The sequence below is a fragment of the Dermacentor andersoni genome, chromosome 11, assembly GCF_023375885.2.
Source record: "Dermacentor andersoni chromosome 11, qqDerAnde1_hic_scaffold, whole genome shotgun sequence".
NCBI classification, from domain to species: Eukaryota; Metazoa; Arthropoda; class Arachnida; order Ixodida; family Ixodidae; genus Dermacentor; species Dermacentor andersoni.
The window spans coordinates 65,397,479-65,410,199 of NC_092824.1; the positions used below are offsets into that span (position 1 = coordinate 65,397,479).

Here is a 12,721-nt window from a genome sequence, read left to right on the forward strand (position 1 = left end):
AATATATATTTTTTTTCTTTTTTTTTTTCCTTTTTGTTTTGCATGTATGACTTTCCTGTGGAACTTGCCTTCTGAAGAGGTTGTGATTATTGAACATAATTCAGTGTATGAAAATTGAATCTCATGTATGGAAGGATGGAAATGTATTGTAACCTTGTTCTTTTCTTTTTCCTGCTTCATACTTTAATTCAGTGGTTCTGTATAGCTGCATTTCAGTAATGCTGTGTCTTTAAAGACAGCATTTTCATTTTCACTACAAAATATTGCCGTGTTGCTTTGCATGTCACCATGCACTGCAGCAGTATTGTTCTACAGAACTGTTGTAGATATAAACACATCTCAACCGCTGTAATGATCTCACTGCAAACGTGGTATTCTGCAATTCATGAATAAATTGTAGTGAGGAGTATTGGTATGAGGAATATTGGTACCATAATAAATAAAATAACATTTTATCGGACTCTGCTCAGGAATAAAAGCTTCGGGTACACTTCCATTCTTGCCTCTGTGGGAAGGAATGAATTTTTAACTGCCATCTGGCTCTGTAAACACGCTGCCAGACGCTGGGTACCATTAGAGTTATTCTAAATGCAGTGAAAGAGAGCAGAGTTATTGGTCACACTGGAGCTTCCGTGCTATATTAACCATGGTTGTGAGAGGAAGTCACTTGGGCTTATAGGATCCAGGCAGGGCTGAACACCAGCTGCGTATGTGCACGTCCAAACCATTCTGTCTTGGACAATCAAACGTGCTTGTTTGCAGGTGGAGCTTATTTGTCACTGAACAAGCAAAAAGATAAAAACGGACCAATTTTGGCAGCAGAAGTCTGGGCATTGAGGGGTTGAAGGCGTGGCCAGGAGGTGGCACCAATGTTCTTATAAAAAAAGAAGCAAGGAAGGGATAAGGACATGATTGTCAGAGGCATAGGTAACTTCAGAAGACAAAGCCGAGATAGGCAGAATGCTAGATTACGAATCTGCAACACGTATCACTCACACAGGCAAGGTGGCTATGCTGCCAGCGATTGTCAGCATCATAATTGTTTAGCTGTTGCTTAGTGGCAGCTTCTCTGCAGTGCGTGGCTGCTTTTTGAAACACTTGATAGCACTTGCTGAATGGAAGCATGAGCGGCGCGTGGTACACCAATGCACAACTCTGCTCATTTTGGGATCATGTGCGGTTACTCAAGGCACTGCGAGAGATGGTTGCGTCAATATTTTGTCTCAGAAAAATAGCTTAAAGGGACACTAAAGCGAAACAATAAATCAGTTTAGACTAATGAAGCATTGTTTGTGAACCTTGCAGGCAGTCATTTCAAAGGAATAGTTTGATTATTAGATGAGAAAATGAAGGTCCAAGTATCAGTATTGAATTTTGCGCCGAAACCCCAGTGCTGGTATGTCAGCGTGACTTCAGGGATTCCAAAGTATATTTTCGCATTTGGGCCACGTTGGCTGAATAAAGGTTCCCAAAACTTTCCATGTTCAATATTTGGTTCCTTTAGAACACAATGTAGTCAATCTGTACCGCTATATATATAATTAGTAGGTCCTAGAAGATGCCATCAAAATCCAAGACGTCAGAGCCCCCAGGTGCGGGAACTTAAGTAGGCGTCGCCACCCGTATTTCATTCTTGCGCTTGTTCTGGCTTACCAAACGTCTTATCGTTGTAAGAGTGGTGTTCTTGGTGTTGTAGAATGGTAATTTACTGATGCAGAAGAGATCATTTTTCACTTTAGTGTCCCTTTAAGAAAGAAATATCTCTTGCCCCATGTTTGGTTTGTGCAAACAGCGTCCAGCATGCGTATTTGTCCATGCTAAGCTCAACGTACTAAAAGCGGGTTTTGCGTTTGGGCACAGCGTCGAGCAGGCTAAAGGAACTGACCTGGACCTGCCCAAGGGGGCGATGTCTCAAGTAGTGAACTCGCTGCGGGAACGGCTGCGGCAGCTGGAGGAACAGAACCGAGCTGTGACCAAGTGCCTCATTTGTATGGTGAGTGGTGCAGCCAAGTCGGGTCCAGTTGCGAGGGGCTTAGCCCTTAAACTGCCACCTCCGTGGGTTATTCGGGGACCTGCCTTCTTTGTACACCCTCTGCTTACCCGAAGTAGGTAGTCATTTTCACTTTAAACCCCCTTCAGTCACAAGTTACAATGGACTGTCAATAAATGTGTCGAAGTTAGAGAATTCTATCCTAAGGTGCTCCGAATGCATTGAAAGAAAGTCGAAGTGGTAGGATGGTCTTCTGCGCATTTTCTAGCGAGTGCTCTTAATTTCAAAGCAATCAAATATTATTTTGCGTGCAGTCAGTCATGTCGAATTTTTCTTTTGTTGCAAAAATAATTGGATCATCTGCTCAAAGCACATGCACAGGTATGCTATAGAAACCTTGTGTTGACACTCTGGCCATAAAGTTAATCAAGTTTGCTAGTTAATGAGTACTAAATTGCATAAAAATACTGGAGCCTTCTTCGGGGTGTTGCTAACGGAATACAGTTGGTTTCATTCGCAGAGAAGGCTTTGCCTTTTTTTGTTATTTGCTCTACGTTAGCTGCTGCGAACACATTCGTGACCTGGTGAAAACATACGTAATATCATGAAGAATCTGTGAGCACTCTTTGTCCATTCCTGTTTTGAAGGTGTTTCTCTTTTTTGGTCAGTGTCGTCTGTGGAGCACCACTCGCACACTTTTCGCCGTTTTTTTTTCTTTAAAGGAGGAGGCTTCTTGCATTTCATGTGCAATTTCTTTCGCAGCTGTTACGGCTGACATGCGTGGCACTGAATTATGGACTATACCGACTTGGTTTGCAGTCAGAGCATGGCAAGATGTAGCGCCATTAATAGGCATGCCAACTTCAATATACTGCAATGCTGAATGCTGCAAAGGAACTGGCGTGGATTTGTCTGCTTTGACGATTGTTCACAAATTTGACAAGCTGGTGAAAGTACAACACATGAGGAACACGAAAAAAGCATCTGTGCTTGAACTTTCTTCTTATTCATGCTTATGTGCTGTCCTTATTTGCGGCTTGTGCAATAAATAACAGTCGTTGAAATTAACCAACTAGCTCATCAAGATGTTCCACTTCTCTGCTTTGGCTGTGAACTACGATCATGACCTGGCTGCGTCGGTTTAGCTGGGTGAAATTAAAATGGAAGCTTTAGTTGAGTACTAGACTTCTATCTAAAAACAAGCATTTCGAAAAGGGCCACACCTATATATTCTGTGGCTTTTCTGAATAGTACATGCATCAGAAGTTTAATTTTGTTCTGTTTAAAATACACATGCCGTACTTTCTCACGTACAACCCGCCACCACGTATAACCTGCACCCCCAATTACTACAGCCCGGAAGAAAAAACATATCCATGAGTATAATCCGCAGAAGTAACCGCATACAAAAACGCTTAAATCTTAGGAAAAACTGCCTCCTTTCGCGGATGCTCGGCTCATCCACGCAAACGCCCTCATGGTGGCCAATGCACTAGCCGCATCGGATATCGAAGGGCCATCACCCACATCACCCATGACGACGGCGTGGAAGTGCTAGAAGCTATAGGAGTAGCAAACACGCCAGGGCTACTATGTTTTGATGTCACTGTCGGTGGCAATTGCAGTCTGGGAAAGGTCCGTGCGGCGCTGTTTCACTATCTATGGTCTGCTCGTGCGACATTTCGCCGATTCCATGCTAGTGTGCGCCAGAGAATGTAGTAAAAATGCTACGCGCTAACCTTTTGACATTATTTAAATGACTGCAGCTTAAGTGGTCAGCCAATACATGAGGTTCAATGGCAACAGGGTGGGGGATATAGCGACTATGTTTAAACCGGAATTACTTTTTAAACAGCTACGTATTAACGAGGTTTTACTGTACCCCCTATCATGGTTACGCTATTATCTCTAACCATCCATGCGCTTTTGCCGCTTTAAAGGGACACTAAAGAGAAAAATTATTTGATCTGTGTTAATAAATTACCGTTCCGGAAAAAAAAAAGAAAGAACACTCCTACTGTGAAGATAGGCTTGGTAATACAGAAAAAACGCTAGCATGAAAGACCAGTGGTGACACTACCTTGACGTTCCCACTCTATTTTGCCATGACGTCGTAGATTTTGAAGGCATCTGCTCAGACCTAGCTAAATATTTATCGGTAAAGGTGGACTACATTTGTATTCCAAAAGAGTCAAACAATGAACTTAGCAAAGTTCAAATGCCTTTACAGCACCGCAGCAGGCCAAGTATGAAAAAGAACAATACTTTGAAATATGTGACATCATACTGACGTACTGGCGCTGAGATTGTGTTATAAAATTTAAATAACATAATTAGAAAAAACATTAAGTCAGTCTAAACTCACACAATAGTTCTCTGTTGTGTCCCTTTATTGACCTACAAAGCATGCTAGAAGACTGTGTGCTGTGCTAATGCCCATTGAAACCGTTTACATGTTTACAGGACCCTTACGAAAAGCCTGTGGTGTCTGTCGTCTGCTGGCATGTTCACTGCCAAGAGTGCTGGCTCAAGACACTGGTAAGCCATCCTGCTGCTCCATGTTGAAGAACCAAGGGCCACGCATGTTTTCGGAGTTGTAGAAACTACCGCACACTAGCTATGCAACACATGTACGGAGCGTTTTAATTTGTTGCTAAAGTTTATCTCGAAATGCTGCACTTGACACCCTCATCTTTGTCCTCGTGTCATGACAGAGGAAAGCCTGCTGCCGTGCAGCAGAAAGACTAACCTAACCTAACCTAACCTAACCTAGGACTGTGCTCATTGAGAAATAAGCAAGAACGCTGCATGCATTTCTTTTGGCCGAGGTTTTAAGCCAAGGTTGTGGTAAGAGATGTGCAAGAAAGAAGTTTCTCTAAAAACCCGAGCACACGCAGTTCACGCCATGCAAAGTATATCCAGTTAAGCCTTGATGTAACAACTTCGATACAACAAACTTCTCGCTATAACAAGTTATCTTACTTTTAATAATTTCTTGTCCATAGAAAACCATGTATTTTGACCCTTATTATCACGAAGTGTTTTATACACGATTTCAATGTAATAAAATTTCGCTGCTGCCGCGATGAAGTACCCAAGACAATAAACAGATATGTGCATAGATGCAGATGATCGAATGGTTTAATTACCATGCGGATGTTTGTAAATGCACCTCTCATATCGCGCACCGCGCCACCAAGAGCGACTGCTGAAGCGTAGCAGCATCATGTTCCGTATAAAGTCCAAGTGCGATAAGATCTTATCGTGCCCCATTTGCTGTATAGCATAGGTGCGAGTAAACGCATGCGAAGGTGAGCCAGGAAGGAGGGTGGCTTGACGAGTATCACATTCTCACACAAGCAGGAGGAGAAAGGGGAGGGCAGCGAGCTCGCGATAAGTGCGCATAAGGAAGTAGGAGGCAGGTCGGCGCACATCCCACTGCGAGCAACACTAACAGCCGCGGGGACAGAGTAGACGCAAAAGTGTGGCTGGCTTCGCTTTGTACTGCCGATCTGAAGATAACATCAACACGACATGAAAGTGTGTCTTTTGCTGCCAACTCATGAATATGACAAAATTATGCATTTTTATTTCACATTTAAATTTGCTTTTTCCAATTGTCAAATAATTCGAAAAGCTTTGCAACCCTTTCTGTGTGAGATAAATTCATTTGATAAAAGATTGAATTTTAGCATACGTAAATTTTGATATAACAAAGCAAATTGCTGGCTTTACAGACTCCCGTTATAAATCAAGACTCGACTGTATGTCTTGTGGGGATGGGTGACTCTCGCGCGTCCCCCCGATATGTTTTTCCCGCATAACGCGTCCCCTGATATGTTGTTTTCCCACACGGCTCGCGTGGCCTGGCGCCCGCGGCGGTCGGAGTGGTTGAGGCTGAGGCGCAGTACGAGTGATGGCGCGAGGGTTGCGCTGCTAACGCCGCCGACAGGCGGGGTTACTTGGGCGCCGGGAGACAAGGCGCTTCCTCTTTGGTTGGAGATCATCGAGGGGCGCGGACGTCCCGCGCGGGCGCTGACCCATGCTTCTGCGAGACTGTCTCGCGTGGCCGCCTTCGAACGCGCCACCATTCGCGTGACCGTACACGCGAACGACCAGGCGTTGGGATCCAGCATGGGGCGAACATATTCGCTCGCTATCCGGTCGCGGTGAGTCGGACTTTCTAGATTTGTCGCGCGCCCATCAGCATGTTTTGGGGATTGCAACTCGGCTAGCAGGCATTGATCTAGGAAAGGTGCAATAAATGCCCTTGTGATTGTGTGCACTACTGTGTTGTCGTTCCTTTGTCCCAAGAGCACGGGAGGAGAACCCCACAGTCCACAGCAAGCAAGTGGCGTTATACAGGAGTTGTGCCGGAGCACGATGTTTGCCTAGCTGAATCTTATGTGATTGTCTATGTGCACTGGCTATAACAGTATTAGGAAACTGATGAAAACACAGCCAAATTGACTTAGAAGCAGCGTGCTTTACTGATGATCATTGCGGGAGACATGATTTACGCCTGTTCAGTGGCATTTGTAATGCAACTTCTTGTGTGGTGCAGCTAAAGGAAGAATGTTCGTTTGCCACAGCTACATTGGCTGTGGCTGGAAGCATGGGCCGCCTGTGACCAAAGCCCTTTGAGATGGTTATGGTTATTACATGGTTATTACATGGTCGTTACGAAACTTCAATGGGAGAGCTGAGCTGCTGCCAAAATACTGCCATGGTGGGGTGCTGTGTCACTTTAATCATCGGTAGGTGCGGAACGGAGGAAGATAATTTGGGCACATATTTAGGCACAGCTCTGGCAGGTATTGTAATACAGCAGTGTAAAAAGAAGGCAAAAATAGTTGCGTGTTCTGTCGGACACATTCAATTGGAGACGTGCGAATACCAAATGGTAGATCTTAAGTCGAATATGAGAAAATTTAACACAAACTTTTATGTTTACATGTGTTGTGCAAAAAAACATGATGGTGCATGTGCTTGGGAGGTTGCTCACGTTATGTAACAAGAATGTTGCTAGCTATCAGTAACTTAGGTACTTAGTAATCAAGATGTGCAGTGTGCTCTACTCTTATTAAAGCAAACAGCAAATTAGTACGCCAGCATTGATAGCAACTCCGTTCGTGTAGTTCAAAGGTTCAGAAAATATGTTTTATCGATCAAATGTCCGTTGAACAGAAACAAGTGTTTTTCTCCCTCTGAAGCTTAAGAAATAGGGAAGTTTTCCTAAATACCGATGCGGTTTTCCAGTTTAATAGTGGGTCATACTGTGTTTAATAGCAATCTTTTATTGCTTAGAAAGTTTTGCTTTCGAGTTTTCTTCCAGAAAACAGGAGGGTCTTTCCATCTTTATGGCAGGTGGTTTCTGTGGGTCATTGTCAGTACATTAAGAGGAAGCTTTAGCTCGAGGGCTCCCATCTATATACACGGGAAAGGAAAAGTCATTTTTGTCGACGGCCAGTGCACCAAATTTGATGAGGTTTGTTTGCATTTGAAAGGAAAAGTTAAAATCTAGCAGTTGTCGGCTGTAAATTTCTGATTTAGGTCGTAAATTTTTAAATAAAAGTGGGAAAAAATCGCAAGTTTCAGGAAAACAAAACTCAATTTTACAACTCTAACTCAGCAATGGAAAATGATATCCAGGTTCTGTAACCTGCACCTAATAGTACATCTAAAGCGGACAAAATTGATACATTAGGCATGGCTCTCAAATAAACAACTAATACGCGAGTGCAACTTTTGCAGAACCCTTGTAAACTATGTAACAAATTCACGTAAGATATAAATTTACATATCAAATTCCGCCTTGGATGTTCAGACGGATGCAGTTTATAGATGTGCGATATCTGTTCTTGGTGCAGAGCTACGGATTTGTAAACTTCATGCTTCTATCTTTTGAAGCTTGCCAATTTTTGTATTTCCTTTTAAAGAATTCAAGCCCTAAATCGAAATGCTGCTTCCAACAGTCACTAGAATTTAACATTCTCTCGTAAATGCAACAGATATCATTAAAATCGGCCCAGTGGTTATTTTAGAAAAGCATTTCTGCGTTTTACATATATTCGAATAGGCGGAATAGGAGTTAGGCCCAAGGTAATGCTCCCTCTTAAGGACAATCTGCGCGACAGAAAAAAACGAAGAAAGTACATGTCACTGTAACTGGTTCGCGCAGTCATCGGCTCCACACCTGTCGACCACAGTTGGTGCCAATGGTAGAGAGTTTTCACATCTGCAGGTCCATGGCAAGGTCACGCGGCCTCTCACCCCACCTTTTTCCGTCCGTGTAAATGTGTCTGCAGCTGGGGTTCAGCTCGCTAGTCGCACAATATTTTTTAGCCCGCCATGTAAATCTGAAGTTATTCTTGTGACGGGTCCTCGAATCTACGAAAAATGACCATATGGTGTTATGCGTGGATGGCGGCCGAGAACATTGATCATCCTGTACGCTCGCTTTCTTTGGTGAGGTGGTGTGTCGGTTTTCCGAGGATCATGCAACCGCTGTGAATAGATTTGCTTAGATTCGGCACGAACTGTACCAAATGTTCGCGCCACCCCACGGCTGAAAGTGTCACCTGCAGTAAGACAACAATATCGTGAAAAAGTGCTGGCATCGGGGAGAGAATGCTTCGTCTGCCTCTCGCTTCGACGAGTCTCCGAAACTCGAGATCATGCAAGCTCCAGTACTAAACGTGCAGGTAGTAGTAGACAAGGAACATGATGCCACGCCCACTTTTTGCTCACGTGTCAAATGCGCACCCGTGCCAAAGCGGGCGTGCATTTGATTTGGGGGCGCATTAGAATCACGCAAAAACTGCCAAATGGATTAGCAGTGCGTTTGGCATTTTATTCAGCATCTTGTTTAATTCTAGCCGCTTGATAATTCGATATTTCACCAGTTGCGAAAGGGTGACAACCCTGTCGAGTCTGCTGAAATAGATTGAATTATCCAGTGGGTCGAGTGTAGGAAGTGAACCATAACAGAAGCCGACTGTAGCAGAGACCCCCCCCCCTTTTTTTTTTGCCTGGCATCAAGCCATAAATAGGAGTTGTCACAATAACAGTTGCACCTGTTAACAGTGGCACTGACATTCTACTTTGATTGCCTTCTATTCAGTTTCTTAATTTCCCATTATTTATGTTGACCTTTTGATTGCAGGGTGCAAAGAAGCTGTGTCCCCAGTGCAATTCCATCACAAGTGCCAGTGACCTGCGAAGGATCTACCTATGATGTGTGTGCATGTGATAAGCTATTGTTTGCAGATTTAGGAATTTTTACTGGACCTACGATGTCTACTTGGTGTACAATGTATAAGAGTGGGTTTTTTTTTACCCCCCCAAAAAACATGCACTTGTGAGAAACAAACAAGCAATCTATTAAATATAGTGTGGACGCCTTGCTGCGGAAGGCACCAGTCTGTAAAAAGAAAAAACTCATTTACTGCTTGTTACATTTTTATAATCAATTTTTCTTTTGTGGCAGGAAGCTACTCCTGCATTTTCACCGACATATATGTGTATTACTTGTGAGGGGCAAGAAACCCTTGTGTCATTTTTTTGACACTATGTGATTCATGTTTATAGTTCATGTGTTAAATATTCACCTTGTTAGTTTGTTCATTTATCATGAGTGCACTAGTGTGAATTGAGTCAGCAGTGATGATTCAAGTGCGTTAACCAAGCAGAGCTGTGAGAATCTACTTTACGAAGTTCCCTTTGAATGTTTCTTTTGTACATCACATTGAATGCAGTTGAAAGCATAATGCATTGCTCCAAACACACAAAATATGTCTGTTTTAAAGAGCTCTCAGGTGTGAGCAACTGTAAATAAAAGTACATGTATATGTTTGACATATTTCTGCATCATACTTTATGTCCTGGGACAGATCTGCCATATACAAGTGGCTGGCTGCTCGATGGCATAGATGACCATTCGTCTCAAACATGATTCGTGCACTGTGGTCACAGCCTAGTTAAAAAGAGTCTTCTTTTTCAGCTCATTGGACACTGCATGGAACCCACTGTTCCATAGAAACTTTGTTTCCACAGTAAGTGTCCATAGGACACATGGAGTTCTTGTAACCTAGTGTTTCTACAGGAAACACTTTTGCTACGCTATGCTCATAAATCGAAAGGCCTAGGTTATAGAATATAAAGACATGCTGAGGTAAACTGTAGAATGTAACAAAGAATTGACATAAGTGCCAAAGATGATGCTGTCACATTCATTTCAACAACATTGTGTGGTCATTGTGGGCAAACGAGTACGGATGTAAGGTTTTGAATGGGAAGAGTTGAATATATGCAAGATTTTTAGCAGAGGTAAGCGCCCAAGTAATTCAAAGGTAGTCGAAAACAAAGCTAGTACAGTGGTGCCTCGCTCAGTAAATATATTGCAGAACGAACCTGGCCCACTCCCGACGTTTAGCAGAGCAAACCCAGTTCCTCTGAATGAACCACATGCGTTTTCTGGTGTTCCATGTTCCTAGGCCACTGTTCTCCCTCACGTAGACTTGCTCCTGTTCAGCCTTCAGAAATGCGCTGAAGGCAGAAACAGGTGACTTTGGGTCAGTTCTTCTGTCCTCTATATTTAAAAAAGATGCCAGGGCAGAGACAGGAGAAAGTTCACTGGTGTCTTCTGTCTCATCTAGCTCAGGAAACGTCCAAACACCTTAGTGAAGCCTGGGCAGAAGCAGCAGCGAGAGATGTGGTGAGAGTAAGAATGTAAGTTAACTGCTTATCACACTAACTGACTAAAGACAGCATGACGACCAACGTTATCAGCAGTCTTAAGTTGGAAGGGCTCCTGCAGTGTTCGTTAGAACCTTTGGCACGACAGGAAGATCACTGCCAGGCAGATAAGTCAACTACTTTTGACTGTCCTAGAAGGCAGCCAGTAGAAACGCCCTGGCAACGTTCTATGCCCGAACTCTCTTGAGTGAGGCTAGCTTAGCAGGACTCTGAGGAAGTATCAGACATTGTTTGGGATATCATCGGCCTTAGTGAGATTAGAATAACTGGTGAGGTTTATACATTGCTGAATAACGGCCATATCCTCTGCTATAGAGGTCTTCCAGATAAGAAGCAATACGGGGTGGGATTCCTAATCCATAAGGACATAACGAGCAACATTGACTAATTCTACAGCATTAATAAGAGGGTAGCTGTAGTTGTAATAAAACTTGGGAGGTATAGAATGAAGGTAGTACAAGCCTATGCTCCAACCTTCAGTCATAATGATGATGAAATAAATTAGATTTATGAAGATGTTGAATTAGTGATGAGAAAAGTGGGGGGAAAGCAGGCTGGTGAACAAGCAATTGGCAACTACAGCGTCAATTCTAGGAACACTAGCGGCAAGATGCTGGTAGAATTCTGGTAGCTGTGAATAATGAACACCTTTTCCAAGAAGCATAGTTGCAGAAATTGGACCTGGAAAAGCCCTAATGGTGAAAAAAGATTTCTGCAGATCCCAGCATAGTGCAGGATGTAGAAGTGTCAGGTAGAATAAAGTGCTACAATCGTGGGTTAGTGAGGTCAGGAGTCACCTCAATTTGAATACGGATTTGGTCAAGAATTTAAATTGGTCAAGAAAAAACAGGCCAAATAGATGCAGTAAGGGTAAAAGCAGATAAATTCAGGCTGGTACTTGGAAATAAATATGCAGCCTTAGAACAGAGAGATGAAGATGACATAGGGGTAATGAATAAAACCATAACTATGCTGGCTTCAGAGGCAGCAATTGAAGTGGGAGGTAAGGCACCAAGGTAACTGTCATCACAGGCATACACAGTATGCCCAGGTTTGTGAGCTACTGTACACCACAAGTTTTGCTCCTCACAGTGCTTAGTGTTCACTTATTTCAGTTATATGCCTCCAATTTCCAGCCTCCACTACTCGATACCTTTCTCTTGTTGCTGTTTTCTGTTCTTCCAACTGGCTACAGTGCGGTGCTTTTTGTGCCGCAATTGTTTATCGTGGCAGCACTACTACCGCTTGCAAACCGTGCTTGCTCGTGATGCTTAGCTCACAGCAGCTCCTTGAAACAAGTTGGGCACATCTGCAAATTTTTGGGGGGGCCTCCTTGTTCCTGGGCCACCACCATTCTTTGCCTAGCCTTGCTCGTTTCGCCTCGCCTGTTGGCATGCTTCCTAGGCTACCATTTTCCAGATTGACTAAAGCTGAACTGCAAAGATGTGCATATGGGTGCATCCCAGGTGTTGTGCAGAGGTTTTGGCTTTGGCTGCCACTAGCAGCACGTTGTCTTTCACTTTTCATTTCTATTTTCCTTAATATCCAGATGTACAGTCGCGGACAGAATAAAATGGACCACGGGATCTCCGAAAACGTTCAATTCCCGAGCAGCCTGTAGCAGTAACCAGTAAAACTGCCCACGACAATGTTGTTAGCATATTCTAGTCGAGGCCCAAAATGCAAATACCAGATTGCGTTGTGAGGTTGCGGAGATATTCAGCTTTTTCTTAGATTTCATGGTCCATAATATTCTGTCCGCGACTGTACATTTCCATTACTTAGTGCAGCCAACTTCTGCCACGCTTTGCATAGCTTCATTTTCTGTTGGCTTCATATGGTTGTTGCCTAAAAAGAAAACAGAAAAAAAAAGAGCCTCTCAATTCTTTCAATCATTATAAGGTGCTTTAACGTTATTAATGTTAATCATACATTACCCATAACTATGTGCATCATCTGTCTGGTACATGTTGA

The 12,721-nt window shown here is 43.3% G+C and overlaps 1 protein-coding gene across 3 annotated transcripts in view; it reads left to right on the forward strand.

Moving 5' to 3' along the window:
• Nucleotides 1-9,847, forward strand: part of LOC126517782 (E3 ubiquitin-protein ligase Rnf220-like) — a 65,985-nt gene extending 56,138 nt beyond the window's left edge. For all 3 annotated transcript variants that reach the window (XM_050167574.3, XM_050167575.3, XM_055064271.2), the window contains 3 exons: nt 1,861-1,993; nt 4,454-4,528; nt 9,156-9,847. In XM_050167574.3, the coding sequence (XP_050023531.2) occupies nt 1,861-1,993; nt 4,454-4,528; nt 9,156-9,227 (280 nt within the window). In that variant the 3' untranslated portion in view covers nt 9,228-9,847. The remainder of the gene's footprint in view (nt 1-1,860; nt 1,994-4,453; nt 4,529-9,155) is intronic.
• The last annotated feature ends 2,874 nt before the right edge of the window (nt 9,848-12,721 follow it).